General features: G+C 34.3%; 1 protein-coding gene across 10 annotated transcripts in view; it reads left to right on the top strand.

The window, feature by feature from the left end:
- Positions 1–18,157, top strand: part of COL24A1 (collagen type XXIV alpha 1 chain) — a 337,788-nt gene that overhangs the window by 93,741 nt on the left and 225,890 nt on the right. For all 10 annotated transcript variants that reach the window (XR_004325201.1, XM_032494719.1, XM_032494718.1 and 7 more), the window contains 4 exons: positions 2,685–2,738; positions 3,916–3,960; positions 8,843–8,896; positions 12,881–12,925. Coding sequence is in view for 9 of the 10 variants with exons in the window: in XM_032494719.1 (XP_032350610.1) it covers positions 2,685–2,738; positions 3,916–3,960; positions 8,843–8,896; positions 12,881–12,925 (198 nt within the window). In the remaining variant the exon portion in view is untranslated. The remainder of the gene's footprint in view (positions 1–2,684; positions 2,739–3,915; positions 3,961–8,842; positions 8,897–12,880; positions 12,926–18,157) is intronic.

The raw sequence follows: 18,157 nt of genomic DNA, 5'->3' as shown, positions 1-18,157 counted from the left end.
TAAAGTCATTTTTAAATGCAGAGTGAATTAAGTTGTAATGTTGGTTTTGAGTTTCTTTTGAGCTTCTGTGGTTGTCCAAGTGATTTTAGGGTGTGGTTGGCTTAGAATATGTTTATGCCACATAAGACTACCCTCATGTCTTGTTTACTTTGTTTACTGCTACTGCATTCCAGCAGAGAGGGACTCAGTCATGGAGTGGAGTCCTTTTGTGTATTTCTCTGTGCAGCTGGAATGTGTTATATCTCTACATGTTGTCTTAACACCCTCTATGAAAATCCATTGAAAATCAGACTTTATTTATGTCTTAGAACGCTTTTTAATTGAGGTCCAATGACCTGATTTGGCTAGGAAACAAATGAAAGGGGTGGTGTTTGGCGTTGGCAAGGTAGTGACCTACAGAGCAAAAACTCCTTTCTATTGGCATCCCAAGTGTAAGGTTTTGTGGATATCTGGATATAGGCCTGTGTGTTTCAAAATTGGATGGGGAATTGAAGAAGCAGTTGTAAATAGACAGAAACAAATCTCATAATTAGAGGGCTTTCCCTGGAGTCCTAGTGGAAGTTATTTGCACTTTAAGCCTGCACTAGGGAGGCAGCCTTGAATGGTGGTCTCTGGAATTAGACTTGCTGATTTAAATTCTGGCTTCCTATTTACTAGCCGAGTTAACTTTCCACTGGTGATAAATGCTGTGTGTCTCATTTCTCATCTGTAAAATAGGGATAATGATATCTACCTTATAGGGCTGGAGCAGATTAAACAATATACCTGAAATAGTGCCTGGCACATGACAGGTGCTCAGTAAATGTTATTATAAGAATAATATATATATTACATGTAATATTAATGAGGTAATATATATAAATACGGCTTCTGAAATTCATAGGATATAATCTCTGTACATGTAGATGAGAATTTTCTGTGATTCTCAGAAGGCCACTGTTTATTCAACATTCTGTTAAATTGTTTACTGTCATATATGTGTCTGAATGTATACGTGTGTATGTGTGCATATATGTGTGTGTGTGTGTGCATGTGTGCATTCACATACGTGACAACTTCTGTCAGATTGTCTAGGTTCCTATCCCAAATCTGCTGCTTACTCCCTGTGCCGTCTTTGGGCAAGTTTTGTAACTTCTCTGTATCTTAGTTTCTTTGTAACTTCTCTGTATCTTAGTTTCTTCAAATGTAGAATGAGGAAAATGCTGTCTATCTCATAGGTGAAAGTAGATGAAAAGTGCTTGGCATAGCGATTGGCACATAAAAAAGTGCTCAGTAAATGGTAATTGTTGGAGCAAGGGAAGGAAGGGGAAGAGAAGGGAGAGAAATGAGAGAGAACAAAACTGAGAGATGGATTCTGAGAAAAGCGGAGAGAAAGACATATCGGGAACTTATAAGTCTAACAGCATGGAAGGCAAAAACTCAACCATGATCCTCAATTTGCCTTTTATTTGCTGTGTTTTTTCTCTAGATTTTCCAAATTTTAGGAATTTTATAGCGTTTTCATACTTAAACTGGAGGTAACACTCTTCTGTATAATTCAGAGCAGAGAGGCAAAGGGCCAGTGCCTTTTATTATCTCCTTTACAAGCAATCAACAGGGAATGAATTTTACATAATAAAGAATCTATGAAATGTCACCATTGGAGGTTAAGTAAAGACAGCTCAGCATACATTCTTCTGGCATTTCCTTGGTTCACAAATTACTTAATAGTCCTAAACTCTGAATAAACTGAATGAATGAATGTATGAATGATGTATCAGTGGAAGAAAGTAAAAAAAAAAAAAAAAAAAAAAAGTGAAGGTATTTCTTCGTACTTTTCCACACAGTTCTGCAGCAAATTTCTTTTCTTAGGCCTTTGCGTCTCCATATATTAGCCTTTCTTGATTGAGCAAACTTTGTTTTAAATCAGGAATACAAAGTTGTCAAGTTCAAGGGGGAAGGGTACAGCTCAAGTGGTAGATCCCATGCTTAGCATACACAAGGTCCTGGGTTCAATCCCTAGTACCTCCTCTGAAAATAAATAAGCACCTAATTACCTCCCCCCTGGAAAAAAAAAAGAAGAAGAAGAAGAAAGAAAGAATAAGAAAGAAAAAACAATTGTCAATTCAAAATGAGTTTCCTATCCAAAATTGCGATGCGTATTTTTAGGTAGACCTATGTCACGATGCAGGTGTTTACCACTTAATATCCATTTACTTAATCAGACTTCCTATAGTTAACTTATTCTTATAGCAAGGAAGGAGAGGTTGGTTTTGAAGTTCACTGCCCCTTTTTGTCTTCGAAGGCTCATGTCAGACAGCTGAGAATTGCAGGATGACTGAGACAAGAAGGAATTCAATCCAAAAAGATACTGGTTATTAAGAAATGTACCAACTTGTTCTCAAGAATTAATGTTTTTGAAAATTTATGCAGCACTGGATTTATTCACCTTAGATTTATCGTTATTAATAATCAGTGTCTCATTTGGGTCCCTAGTCTAACAGTTTTATTTATTTTTATTTAGCAATTTTATTTCATTTTTATTTCAAATAGATTATTTCAATCACATAAGCCATGTGCAGAACCTGTAGCATTTTTATGTGGGAAAAACTCTTTCCAAATTTGAGTACTATGAATGCACCAAATTTGTTCCCTTGGGCTTCTTTTGACTTTTTTGTATTGTTTAATTATTTTTTTCCTTTTAGGGAATTCCAGGATTCACTGGTAATATTGGTTCACGTGGTTACCCTGGCAGGCAGGTGAGGTAACTATATTTATACTTCTCCTTTTATGTTCTCTTGGTTAATGCATTGTACGTTATGATTTCAAGAGTTAATGTTCAAATGTTAATCGGTTTATTTTTATTAAATAATGAATTGTAGCAAAATAATTTTGACAAAATTGGAAAAATCCTTCAAAAGTTTTACTGCAGAAAATTTTGTTTAAAATGGGAGTGCAGTGTTTTAACAGGTTTGATGCTTTATACAGTAGAGCCTTCTAAATTAGAATGCCCAGTGGGCTAATAGATGTTACCGCAGCCCTGCTGCTGACTTTACAGTACTGCCACTGACTGTAGTGAAGCAATGGTAAGAGTTAAGACTCTGTGTGATAAGCAACGCTTTTTAATAATACAAATTATAAAAGCTTGGGACACAGTTGGCAGTGCTACATATACCACTGTCTGCGTACTTTTATCTGAACTGGATTCAAGTCTTTGTATGCTGTTCTGAAAATTTAATCACTTCACATTTATTTCTCTCAAGTGTCTAGCTTTCTCTAGCTACTTCATGTAGACTGATGAGAACAAATTTTCTTTCTTAGGCTTTTATGAATTGATTACTTACTCTTGAAATTAATTATTCATTTAGCATGCTGGAAAACTACATTTATATCAAATATCTTTTTATTCTCAAAAATTAGGGAACTAAAAATGCCAAAAAATAATCTATTGTTAAAAAATTTCATTTTTAAAGCCTTTAAAAATACATGTAGGGCACTATATGAGTCTTACCACCAAACAATGATTAGTGTTATCTGAAAAGTATAAAATATAAATACTCAAACATATGGACATTGATCTGAAGTTAAAAATGTGTTTTTTAAAGTTGGAATATATTTTAGATAGTTGATTAGAAGTGTTTCAAAAGAACAGTTTTCCAATGAGAAGTAAGTTAAAAATTTTGTGTCTGACAATGTGTTAATCTACTTTATTTGGGCCTTGAAAATATATTTCTGTATATATTATATACAGTGCCTCTTTTGGTTTTGAAATTCTAAACTTCCTTGAATGTGTATAATCTTCACTAAGCATATAGAGTTCTGAAGTTTATACTTGTGAAACTGATACCGTTTTATATGCCCTTTTAATTAACCGATTTATCAACAACTCTTTAAAAAGTACTGTAGTATGACGATGATGCCGTTTGTTCACACTAGGGTTTAGCTGGACCAGAAGGCAATCCAGGTCCTAAAGGTGTACGAGTAAGTAAGCATTTTCATCATTTCGTTAAGTATGCTCACATAGAAGTAGAATGAAGTATACAGAATACGTATTTTCACACTGTCATAGGAATTTTGAATGTAATGCGGGTTTAGCCTAGAAAGAAGTACATTTATTTAACAGATATTTTCGCCGTTAAGGCCACAGAAAGCAGGCTTATATTGGTAGGTTTTACATCATCCTTTGATAGTTCCTACATCATTTATACTATTTTGCTAGCTTCTAGCAAAATGTCTGATGTGTTAGAAATATGCTCTATAAACATTTGTAGTAGTGTTTACATGTGAATATGTATAGACCTAAGAATTTGTGATGAAAGAAACACGAAGATGCAAAAAAATTCATATTAGTTCAAGGCTGAGATAATAATACCAAAACTATCTGGGGTAAAGAAATATCTGCAGAGAAGGGAATAAACTTATATCAAGAATATACCATTAAATTTCCAACTGTTGAAGGAGTTGTTAGCCACTTTTAATCATTGAGGGAGTTAAAAAAAAAAAAAAAAGCTTAATGTGGTGTGTTACGTAGTGTGCCACAAATGAAAATCAAAGCTGGTTCTAGGAAAAATTAGTAAAAATAAGCTAAAAATTTTGTCTTTAAAGTTCTCAATTTTTAATAGCCTGTTATTTTCCAGAATCTACATCCGTGCCTTATATTAGCTAAAATACCTTTTTGAAATAAGGAAAACAAAAAGTATTCGAGCAATATATGCTATAATGATGCCTTAATTAAAAAAAATCTTAAACATTTCAAATACTTCATATGTATTTTCTCCTTTTATTTTGCTATCAGTCTTGTGAAATAGGAGAACAGGTATATCTCACCTTTAGCTCAGCACTCTTCCATTATCCCGTGCTGTCGCTGCCCTCACATTAAGTGAAAATACAGTGGGGGGAAGTCATGTATTTTTTTAATTAAAAACTGCCCGGAAACACATATTGACTTGGATTCAGAAAAGAGATTAATGGGCAAGAACATGGGTTTTGGAGTTAGACAGGCCTGGTTTGTTTTTGTTTTTGTTTTTGTTTTTGTTTTTGTTTTTGTTTTTGTTTTTGTTTTCCTTAACCTTTTCTTCAGTAGCTTGGTTACTTTAGATGTTACTCAACCCTTCTGTGCTTCACTCATCTTATTAAAAGGTGATAATGAAACTTACCTTTTAGGTAGTTGTGAGCATTACCCGAGCTTAATTAACATTCTTAAAGTGCACATGGCATGCACTTTCAATGCAGTGTCTACCATGATTATTGGAATTTGGGAGTTTCTTCCGCACGGGAGCTGAGCTCCAACACCTGTTAGTTGTCACTGCACAGTTTTCTCTTACTGCGTTTTCTCATCTTGCTTCCGTGAATGCCTGTCACTTTTCTAAGCTCTTCTTTGTGTCATTTTTGTACTATATTACACATCCTTTGGTTGCTTTTTCACTTGTATTGAAAATTATTGTCCTGATTGTAACCCTTTTTAAGTTTTTTTTTAAGGTTTTGAAGGCCAAATTCATAAAAGCATTTTTTAAATAACTAATCTTTTTGATTGATTTATTTTTTTAAAATTTTCCGTTGGGAGTGCGGGAAGATTCAGGAGAGCTATTTCTCTAGGTGTCACATTCACAAAGGGTCTCAAATGTGGACTTTAGAACATTAACTTGTTGACTGAAATAAAATCACACAATGTGAGAATTGTGAGTTAAGTTTTACTTGGGGCAAAATGAGGACTAGAGCCCTGGAAACAGCATTTCAGCTAGCTCTGAGTAACTGCTCTGAAGAGGAAGCGGGGAAGGAAGGTGAGTATAAATGTGATTTTGGTGAAGGGCGATCCATGCAATCAAGCACGCATTTTTGCAGAAGGTTACTGGTAGTCATGAGGAGCAGAAGACTCCATTAATGATTTTAGTACTTTTCTAGATACGGGGAGATGAAGAATCTGGGCTTATAAAATCTTCTGAAAATATCTTACTATCATAAGGCCTGTTCTGCCAATTTTCCTGAGAGCACAGAGTGCCTCATTCCTTGTCTCCACCCTGAACTCCTTTTAGGGTGTGCTGAAGGTCAGTGGCTACAGCAGCTTGTGATTGTAATTTAATTGTTGTAGGGGCAGATGGGAAATGCCAAGTTTTTAGTTGGCAGGGATCCCTCATGGTCATAAACTTGACCATGGTCTGGGAGGCATTTCATGGCTATTTTGTCCTGTGGCGCTAGGGGTGCTTATTCCTAGGTCAAGACAGGGTTTCGTTGATAGGCTACTCAATGTGCCGTTATTAACAGTAGCCCAAAGCCTCTGGACCACCTATCTTACAAGTCTGTCATCATCCAGGAAAAAATTCCCTCTTGTTTTCTTCCCATATCTAGAGTTACACTATTACAATCATTGTCTCATATAGAAATATATATCTGGTCAACTGCTTTAAGTCACCTAGTGATCATTATTTTTACTGGAGGATGAGTCACCCATTTAGTAAAACAACAAACAATAATCTTGTAAAACAGGCAAAATACAAACAATATACCTAATAGCATTAATAGAGTTCTAAGTAAATATTTAAGCCAAGAACTTCCTATGCCAAACCAGTTTTTGAAGAGATTGTCAAGACTAGGAAGGCAGAAATCTGATTTTTCATGTGATTCATTAAACGTGTTATGTTAGAGGATTCATTGGGTATGAAAACATAGCATTCAGTTTGAATTATGGCATAGAGGCCTCCCTGGGATGCTATAAGAATGTAAAGTGCCATGTGGCTTTGCAACACTGCTTTTCTCATCTGAGAGACCTCAGAATTCAATAGGCTAATGACCTGATTGCTATCATTCAAAGCCTGTTGAGTAAATTTTGTTAACTTCAGTATGGCCAATTACATCCTGCAGTCCCATTGAAGACACAAAAATAGCTGCTAAATGTTCATACCAGCAGAATACAGATCTCTTGACCCACTGGGCTCATACCAATGGTAAATTGGCTGGGGCCATCTCCAAATTGTTACGTACATGACCTTGAGTCCAAGGGAATCCTAGGGTACATCTTCCTATCCATCCCAGTGGAAACCAAGGCTGTAAATTAGTACCACAAATCCACCCATAAGGCTTCTGACCCACCTGCCCTTCAAAACTTCCCTTGCTCTATGAGCTCTTTCTGTGAGTTCACGTCTCCAGTTCTCTGCAAAGACAATTACATTTGAATGCCTCATCGTCACCACAATCCCAAATGACTGACAGAACTCATCCTCTTCTACTAAACTCAGCTGTCCTATTTGTTTTCCAAATTTCTGTCGGTAGTTACCATTTGCTATCAATCCAATGTAAACCTTAGAATCATCTTTGCCTCAGTCCTTAGAGATAGAGAGACTGGAGAACCACTGTAATCCAAGTGAATTTTATAAACTTTAAATTTGATTATATCAAAACTATGCCTACATTTTTTTGATGAGTCAGTATAAATTTCAAACTTTCTATCATTACATTAAAGACTTTTTATATGTGGCCACTGCTACCTTTGTAACCCTACTTCTTGCCTACCAGTCACAGAGAACTATTTGCAATTCTACAAAAATGCCATGTCATTTTATTTCTATCAATTGATTGACTGATTGATGGCAAATTGTTAGCCCTGCATAAAATGCCTTTCCTTTCCTTCAAGACTCAGCTCAAATGTTGCCACCTCTGTAAAGCTTTCCTAAATCTTACTTCTAGGCCAAGTTGGTCATTCTGCCTTCAGAGTTTCTGTTGTATCTTGTATTTATCATACCACATATCACAGAATCATGTCTTAATTATCATATGATACTACAATTATTTGTATGACTCATTTTCCTAATGAACTGTGAACTTCTTGGAAGCACTGATTTTCATATTCATTTTTTATAATCTCAGTTCCTGACACACAGTGGGTACTAAAATAATGTTTTGTGAATCAGTGATCCAGACTCATTTGGACCATTGAAATAACCTTCTAACAAGCTTTCCTACATTCAGTGTTTCCTGTCTCAGGTGTATTCTGTATCCTGTCTACAGATTAATATTTTAGAAAAACAGCTTAACATTAGGGCAGTACCACACTCCCCTGAAGTCCAGTAGCTTCCAATTGTCTAAAATATAAAGACTACAAATTTTAGCCTGAAATTTAAAGGCTCTCCTTAATCTATTCTTCAAACTACTGTAGACTTTATTTATTAAATTGATGAAATAGGTTACTTTTTGCCCCTTGTGAGATACAACTGAACTATGTTAGGGCAAAGTACTTTGCATTGCTATTTGTATGTACCCCTTGTTTCTCAGACCAGAGGGACTCTCCATGAAGGCACAGTGGGTCTGCTCTTCTCCAAAGCATCTTACATATAAGAAGCTGTCAGTTAACCATTTACAAATGCTCCCTGAGTCCTCTCTATCTTGTCTCTGCTTGCTGTGGTTCTACTTGGAGTGTTCTTTCTCTAGCCTCTGCTCATCAAGATTTTTATCTATTCCATAGACCTCTCCCAAATGGCAGTCTCCTTTGCAACTTTCTTTGCCGTCACCTCTTCCACATTGGAATGAATCTCTTCCTCCTCCATACTTCTTTGGATACCTCCATTCTGCCTTACATTTTCGTTAATTGTATACATTTTCTGCCCTCTGTAAATTCAGTGCAGAAAAGAATTGGCACTTGTTGGTTTTTGTTAGCCACCATGTCTTATGTTCCCTACTCATTTTTTTTTTTTAATGAAAAGATTGATCTATAACTTCTAGAAGAAAAGCAATAAGGTGAGGGAAGTTATTCATACTGTTAAGCCTTATAATTTTATATTACTATGAACAAATTTTAAGTGTCTCTATGTAGAATTATTTATGGGGTGAATATTTAAGTGAAATAATATAAAGATTATTTGCTTACTTTAAGGGTTTCATTGGCTCTCCTGGAGAAGTAGGACAACTGGGACTGGAAGGGGAAAGAGTAAGTCTGTTTCCTTCAAATATTATTTCTAAAGTGATATACTGAAGATTAAGTATAACAAGGGTCATAAACCCAGATGTCAGGCAGGTAATCTAATTGAGTGAAACAATCCAGCTTTAAGAAAAATAACCTACCAGGAATATAATTAGACTGTCTTGAATTTTACTGGGTTTTGTTTTAAGGAAGTAAGGTTATATAAGTATTTATGGTTAGCTATTTTAAATTTACACTTGAAAAGCACAAATTGAAATTATCAAATTATGAAAATTTTATTTTGTAATTGATCTTTGAGTATAAGCTCTTGACAGGGCTTGTATTTTACAATGTGTAGTAAATAAGCCTCAGACGATATATATTTTGTTTAATTTAATAACGGAAGATAGTTGTTCATAAATGTAGGTACTTGAGAATAAAGATAGAACCTTTGCAAAACGGTTTGTTCTACTTATAAAAATGAATCAAGATGCATACAGAGTTCTGACATTCCAGCTTCATCATATCTAGTTTTCAGTGCCATATGCAGTTCAGTGATTTCTATTTGCATTTCTTCATTTTCACTGTCAATATTCAAAAAATTAGAATCGAACAATATTAGCATTTTCTCAGGTTTGAAAGCAGGGAATCATATTCAGAATTTAGTATTTAACTATATTATACAAGTGCTTGTTCAGGCAAAAATTTATTTCTGGAAACTAATTTTTGCACATGAAAGTAAATTTAGATTATTCTTTGCTAGATGAGTATTTCAGATGTATAGATTTTTTTTTGAGTGAGTGAATTAAATCATATCTTCTTATAATTACTTGTGAATGCCCTCACAGAGAAGAAATATTCAGAGCTTAAATGTGCTATAATGCAATCAAAATCAGTCTCCTTTGGTGAGGTGAGGTGAAGCTACTCCCTTAGTAAGCATACAAGTCATTTCTTTCACATCAAAAAACTATCTTCAGTGTGATCGCACAACTCAGCCACTTAACTGCCACGTGATACAGCAGACTTACAGATGACATTTCTAATCTGTAGTGCAAAGAATTGAACTCCTTCTTATTGGCCCAAAGGAATGTGTATACAGTTTATATTGTTAATTACTCTGCTGCTTGTGATCCTGTCCTTTCCTGACCCTTTGGCATGGATTTATTTCTAGCAACTGATGTAATAACTAAACCAAAGTTACGTGTCCTGGCGAAATGTCGTCATCTTGGGTTTAAGGATCCCAGTGTTAACAGTGACCATCAATAAACCCAGTGCCTATAATCATACTCACTCATTTTGATCAGTTTATGTGAAAATATCGACTGTCTCAAATCATACATATAAGAACGTTCTGTGATAGTGTGCCTACCATTATTTGGCTACTTCAAAATTCTCATTAAAATCATGAATGATATAGCTAACTAGGTGTTGTTATTATGTTATGAAACATTTAAGTAGAGAAAAATGAACGAAAATAATACAGTGCTAATCACTCCTGAAAACAAATGCAAAGAAAAAGTCCTTTCTCGAAGTTAATAATATATGTATGCATATATATATGAAAAAATACTTCTATATCCTTAGGTTTTCTGAAACTACTAAAGTTTAGAAAATAATGATCATATTTCTTAAATGCCCAGCTATATTATGTAAAGATGTATAAAATCCTCATGAAATGAATCCTATTACTCATCTTTGGGCTCCTTTTGATAGAGACATTAGATGAGTATTAAGCACTGTTGAGCTGAAAGTAAATGGATTACTTCAACCAGTGATATCTGTGAACTTACCTGTATATACAGAAATTCCAAGCTACAAGATTCTGACAGATTTCTTAGTCTCTAAGGCTTATAAAAAAATGATTGTAGGTCTCAAGGGATTTGATCAATTAGTATGCTTTGGACTGCAAGTGACAGAAAGCCCGAACTCAAACTGGCTTTAAAATGAGGAATTTTTAAATAAATGATGATAATGATAATAGCAAATGATTTATCGAATGGTTATATATGTACAAGGCATTATGCAAACATTTCATATGAATTAACTCCTTTCACGTTCACAACACCCAGCAAGATACTATCATTAGTCTCACTATAGATGAAGACAATGAGGCGCACAGAGAGAAGGACTTACCTAAGACTGTATACAGGTAGTAAGAGCAGAGCCAGGATTTGAACATAGATATTCTGGCTCCAAAGATGGAGTGCTTAAGTCCTATGACCTACTTACTGCTGCTTACATGACCCGGAATCCATAGGTTAGGTGGGGATCTAGGCACAGAATGATCCTGAGCACAGTGATGCTGTCACCCTCCTCTCTGCTTTGCCTTGTCTGATGTTGGCTTTATCCATGTGATTGCAAGATTGCCGACGCAAGGGCATTATGTCCAGCCAGGGAGACAGGGAGACAGGAGGTAATTGTCTGTTGGGTGCAGAAAATAAGACTTCCTGTTTGTCTGGTTGTGCCACCCTTGGTTGCATGCCACCTCTGGACAAATAACTATCACCAGAGGAATGGCAGGATCCCATCTGGAGTACAGATGGGTTGGATTCCTGAATAAAATCAGGATTTTCTTATGAAGAGGAAAAAGGGCCACTTGAGTTAAATTAATATACTGAAGCTTTTCTAAATATCACACCAGTTTAAAGAATAATTTATTTTTCTCTTTGGCATACTTCATAAATTGATGTTTGAGAAAAAAACCTAATTCATTGATTCAACATGTGTTTACTTTTTTGGAGTATAGTTTATGTATGATATAATATTAGTTTTAAGTCTTGATTCAGTATTTTTATAGATTATACTCCATTTAAAGTTATTACAAAATAATGACTATAATTCCCTGATCTATAAAATATATATCCCCTGTAGCTGGTCTGTGTTATACATAGCAATTTGTACCTGTTAATCCCATACCCGTATCTTGCCCCTCCACCTTCCCTCTCCCCACTGATAGCCACTAGTTTGTTTTCTATATCTGCCTTTCTGTTTCGCTATGTACACTTCTTTATTTTTTAGATTCCACATATAAATGGAATATCATACAGTATTTGTCTTTCTCTGATTTATTTCACTAAGCATAATATTCTCTAAGTCTGTCCACATTACTGCAAATGGCAGAATTTAACTCTTTGTGGCTGTGTAACATTCCATGGATATATTTAATCCATTCATCTGTTGATGGACACTTAGATTGCTCCCATGTGTGGGCTGTTGTAAATAGTGCTGCTGTGAACATTGGAGTGCATGTATGTTTTTGAATTAATGTTTGTGTTTTTGCCACACATATCCCCAGGAGTGGAATTGCTGGATAATATGGTAGCCCTATTTTTAGTTTTTTGAGGAACCTTCATACTGTTTTCCATAGTGGCTGCACCAACTTACATTCCCACCAATAGCATGCAAGGGTTCCCTTTTCTCCGCATCCTCACCAACGTTTGTTGTGTTCTTTTTGATGACAGCCATTCTGACAGGTATAAGGTGATACCTCGTTGTTTTGATTTGCATTTCTCTAATAATTAGCAATGTTGAGCATCTTTTATGTGCCTATTAGCCAACTGTATGTCTTCCTTGGATCCTGGGAAAACTGGACAGCTACATGTAAAAGAATGAGATTAGAACATTTCCCCACACCATATGCAAAAATAAATTCAAAATGAATTAGACCTAAATGTAAGACCTGAAACCATAAAACTCTTAGAATATAAGAAGAACAGTCTTTGTCATAAATCATAGCAATTATTTTTGGATCTGTCTCCTAAGGCAAAAGAAATAAAAGCAAAAATAAACAGGTGGGACCTAATTAAGCCTAAACACTTTTGCACAGCAAAGGAAACCATCACCAAAACGAAAAGACTATCTAGTGAATGGAAGAAGATATTTGCGAATAATATGACTGCCAAGGATTTAATACCCAAAATATATAAAAAGCTAATACAATTCAATATCAAAAAAACAAGCAGCCTAATGAAAAAATGGGAACAAATACTTACTTTCGTTTTTGTATTCTAGGGTGTTCCTGGGATCCGTGGAAAGAGGGGTCTTAAGGGAAGGCAGGTAATTTGATTCCTGATTCCTGAGGTTCAGTTTATAGCAATATAATCTAATTATGTGCGTATTTCTCACTGATTAAACTATGAATGTAGCTGTTGTTCTCATTGTCCACAGTCCATTTCGTTCAGCCATTTAAAATTTGCCTCTTTAACATCCTATCTGGTAATACCTGATAATGTAAAGGAGAATTTACATTGAAAAATAACCTGAAATTTCACACTTCTAATGCATTTAGTGTACAGTGGAAGAGACCTTTGTCCCCAAGACAAGAAGCTAAAATTAAAATGTCACAGAAAATACACGTACAATTTAAAAGACTGATAGCACAATTCACCCTCATGTTTTACAGGTTTTTTAAAAATGCTTGTCTCAGATGTTAGCTCAGAAACTAGTTTATATATTTCCAGACTTAAAAAAATCAAGTAAAGTGAATTTTGCCAGCTAATATAATAATTTCAGAGATGGGAGGAAATTTTTCATTATCCAATACCGCATTATTTAACACATGAGAAGACAGTGATTCAGAAAAGCATCCTCGGGTTATCGCGGCTGTGTTAGTGTAGCGAATTAGCTACCTGCTTTTCATTTGTGCTGTTTTGATTACAATTCAAAGAAATTTATTAGAGCATGACATTCTGTGCTACACTGTGCACTCTGCTCTATGAGGAGGAAAATTGTGTTTATATCAGCTTTTCTAAAATTTTGGTGTATATAAATAAAATCTTGATGAGAATGCTGAAGGATTCCAAATCTCACCAGAATATTCATATCCTTTTAAAGCATTTTTATTCTTGGAGCTTTGCAGTATTCCCTGAGGGTAGATTAGAATAGGTCTTAATGTTGCCATTATGTGGGTGAAGAGAATGAGGTTCGGTGATGTTAAAAGACTTGCTCGGAATCACGTAGTTAAAAGTAGTAAAATCAAGAATTGAACCCAACTCCTCCGAGTAGAAATCCAGGGTCCTTTTACCTACTGCTTAGATATTTCTGCTGTCTGTCTTCTACCTCACACTTAGAGGAACACAATTTATTTTTTTAAGACATAGGACGGATATGTTACAAAATTATTTTAAAATATTATTTTAAAGATTTTAGCATAATGAGATAAACTTATCAAACTGTCAAGAAATAAAAAGTAAGCCAAACATTTTTCTTGCAATTACATTCAACTTTAAAGTTAATCTTACAGAGATTGTAACAGCAGAAACTGTACCATCACCATTACCATCATCACCATTTTTTAATTCCCATGCATTTTGATAAATATTTTGAACACCATCTCTTTTAATTACACTCTGTCACACTTCCAAATGTTAGTATGTTATTTCTTTGTTTAGCCCTCATACCCATACCTACCGCAACGGAAATATCTCTCTATTATGTGTTAAATATCTGATCAGAATATGCAGATGTGGGCTGCCTCAAAACTGATACTAGGTGTTTATCTTCTTTATTCTTGTCTTCTCTATTCTATGTCTTTATTTTTTTCCATTTTCCTCCTACCAAATTACGCGGTCAGTAAAAGAACTAATTTATTTATGCTATTATATTATTTCTACTTTGACTATAATGTCAAAGCTATTGGAAAGTGGTTTTATTATAACAAACAGAACATAGTAAAGGTAATATCTACTTTCCTACTCTATAATGAACTATAAAGTTGTCCATGGAAATTTATATAGAAATACTGGTTCCTTACTCCACAGGGATTTATAAAATTATCCAACAGATGCTACTGAGTTCAAAAGGAGAGTCTAAGAAAACTGTTAAAAATAATGAATGGAATGATCACTGGGGTTTTTTTTGATTGCACTGTTCTTTATATTACAAAATTTGTAAAGTTCTATTGCTTTAAAGTATGTGCCTTTATAATAGATTTAGATTCTTAGAAAAACTAAATTTGAAAACCACATGTATCCCATTTTTCTTAAATAGTGCTTATTGTAGAAAATCTGTCTAGTGCTGTACTGTGTTGTGTATACTATATGTACTTTTTCTTGTTTTTACCATGAAATGATTTGGCCACGTTCATGAGGAAATCACTGTACTTAGAGTAAGATACAGTTACAGCCACAAGACAGATTATGCCAAGGTTGACCTCAGAGACTGTTTCAGAATGTTATCCTATGCATAAATACTTCACTGTGTTCTGTTTGTTATAAGTAAGATCATCTTCAAATAACTTTGACATTAAGTAAGGGCAAACATTAGCATGGGATTTTATGTATCATGGGACATTTGTATTTCAATTAGGTTATTAGAATTCCATGAGAAGAATGGTCAGTTATTATCATTTTAATAACAGTCAAATGAAAATATCTTTTGATAACATTTCCACTCTCTTTGATGTGGAAAATATTAGGTGTGTGAAATACAAATATGGCCATTTTCTCTTGGTAGTTTATTAAATTATGTATACTATTTGTTGTTACATATGAAATAGATATTCAAATACAGATGCAGAACTAAAGGATTCCAGGCTACCATAAAGAGCTGACAGAAATCATACATGTGAAAGAAAAGACAGAAACCTGGAAATGCTGAAATCTAAACAGAACCGGTATCTAAGAAACTTTTGGCTATGCATAGGTCAAAGACTGTAACTTCCAATTTTATGCTGGTGTCATAGCTATTTAGAAATGTGGGTTGATGCTTCAATGATGTACTGCTGAGTGGATCTCATGTTATTTCATTTACTTTCATTAGTATGAATAAGATGTACTTTATTACAATCACTACTCCCCCTTAATTAATTTTTATATGCTGTAAATCAGCTCAAATTTTCCTCAAATTTTAGGTAGATAGAATTACTCAGTCTTTGAGTATAGGATATGATTCAGTTTTAAATAATTATTATAACATGTAATTGGTAGAACAGCTGTAACTCTTTTTAGATAACTCTAAATTTTATGTAACATATTACACTTAGATTTTTAGTCTCTAAAATTAAGGCCAGAAACTGGTAGAATAAATTACTTCACATTCTGTACTATAAAATATGAAACACTCTGACAGTCAAAATAGTTAAGATAATAGGCATAGAAGACTTCAGAATCCAAATTCACGTCCCTATAAATAGGAGTTTCTTTGGATTTCTGAGTTGGTTTCGAACCTGTCTACTTAAGCTCTGTGTTTGGTATGAATAGTTTACAGAGAGATGAAAGTGTATATTCACATCACATCATATACATGTATAGCACAGAAATATATGGAGGAGTTGTAAAAGTCCTGTCCAAAATTGTTTGCTGAGTTAGTAGCATTGCCCAGCTTAGGTTTGGGAAGATGTTGCTGTAAGTCATATGCTCATACTGCTGACCAAAGAGTCACTATTTCCCTGAGTAAACACTAAGCATGGAATTAAGTTGTTGTGAACCAACTTCCTTAGTGATGTCTGTATTTTTTAATGAAATTACAGACTTACAAGTAATAGATATCTTCTCTCAGACAGCATGAATATTGTATGAATGCTATTGAAAATGGATACATCTTAAAATAACATATTATTTTGGTTATTCAAGAGCTGTTTATTATTTAACATCATACTGGTATTTTTAAAATTAATGTTTATGTTTAAAGTTTTAAGTTTTACTTCTCAGAAACACTTTTTTCTCTAAAATAAAACATTTTGTTTATTCAGGGTTTGCAGATAGAGTTTCTGTTTGTAACACAATGAGTTTCTGTTTTTTCAACCGGGAAAAGTGAAAAACTGGTTTTGTTAGGAATTTGGTGTATTTTAGGATCAGAGTATGTTAAAGTAGTTATATTAACAAATTCATTTGTTTCTTGGTCTTATGTTGTTAACATTTGAGAAGTGGTTTTCTTCCTTGTAAGTTATTTTTGATTTCAGAATCTTAGTATGAGGTACTTGTTAATCACAATTATTTTTAAAGACCTATAATCAGCTACATATTAGGCAATATCTGTGTACCCATGCTTCTGGGTATTGAGGTACTATGTGGTTCTTACCTCTTCCCTCCTCCACTCCCTACAATGTCACAATTGGATTAAAATCCTCATTGTCAGTTATATTAGAAGACAGCCATCCCCGGGGCTCTAGGTGCCATAAATAAAACCAGCCTTTGGAGATGGGGAAGCCCAAAAGGCTATTAATTCATTCCTTTTGTTATCCAGATATTAGAATTGATCTCAAGTTCTTTCTGCAGAAATCTCAGATGAAAACGTGGTGGTAGACAATCTTTATTGGTCAGGACTCTTAAATGATGTAGAATCACTGCTCTATTTTCCATGCTTTACTATCTTAATTTGAGGAGATTATTGGAGCATATGATATGAGCCAAATTATTTAAAAGCATAAAACCATCCACTGATTTATATTAAAAAAGAAGAATGATGTTTATAAATATCAGGGAGGCAGGGAGAGAGGATTTATATTTATTAAATTCATATTTTTATACATGTTACTAATTCCAAGTAGTTTTCTTTTTCTGTTGTTTTTTTAGTAGCTTTCTTTTTAATGCAAAGCTTCCAAACTTATTCTCTAGTGCCACACAGTCAGGAAATTCTATAGCTGCCTTTTAAAAAGCATTTTGCAGGGTCTCCAGATTGATTTAATCAATAGTCTCTTGTAGTAAGCTGAAGCAAATTTATATGGCTCCACAGACCTAAAATATTTCTGCCAGAATTCACAGGATTGATGGTAACATGATATTGGAGATTGGGATTGACTCTCAGCAACACCTAGAAAATTGTTGTCAAAATATAGAGGATTTTAAAGGGCTTTTTAAGATCTGATCATAATAGATTATAAATGCTCAAATCCTATTATATTTGAAGTTTGACAAAGAGCAAATGTGTACTTAGTTTTCCTATGAATATCAATATATCAACCTTAGAACAGTGGACAAAATAACACCCTTAAGACACTGGGACTTCAGAGCTGTTTACTTTTCTAATTATAGAAAGGGGTGTCTGCTCTTCTTTTCTCATACATCTTTCTGTTAGAAGAGTCTATTTAAAGCAAACTATATTTTGGCTTTTAACTCCAGTGTTAAGAAAGTCCTCTGTTAGACATCTGTTATTAGTTCTATCCTTAGCCCCAAACAATCTTAAATATAGTCCTGTTTCAAATACATACATTTTCTGGACAATTTGGAGGCAGCATTTTCTTTGTCCCAGAAACAGACTGCATTTACATCATAAAGAAGAGACTACTATTGCTAGAGCATTACAAAAAATTGTCATTAATTTTTCAGTGATTCTGCCTCTTTCGGGAAA

The sequence above is a fragment of the Camelus ferus genome, chromosome 13, assembly GCF_009834535.1.
Source record: "Camelus ferus isolate YT-003-E chromosome 13, BCGSAC_Cfer_1.0, whole genome shotgun sequence".
Lineage (NCBI taxonomy): Eukaryota > Metazoa > Chordata > Mammalia > Artiodactyla > Camelidae > Camelus > Camelus ferus.
Note: the sequence above shows the minus strand (reverse complement) of the source record. Positions and strands in the feature narration are given on the sequence as shown.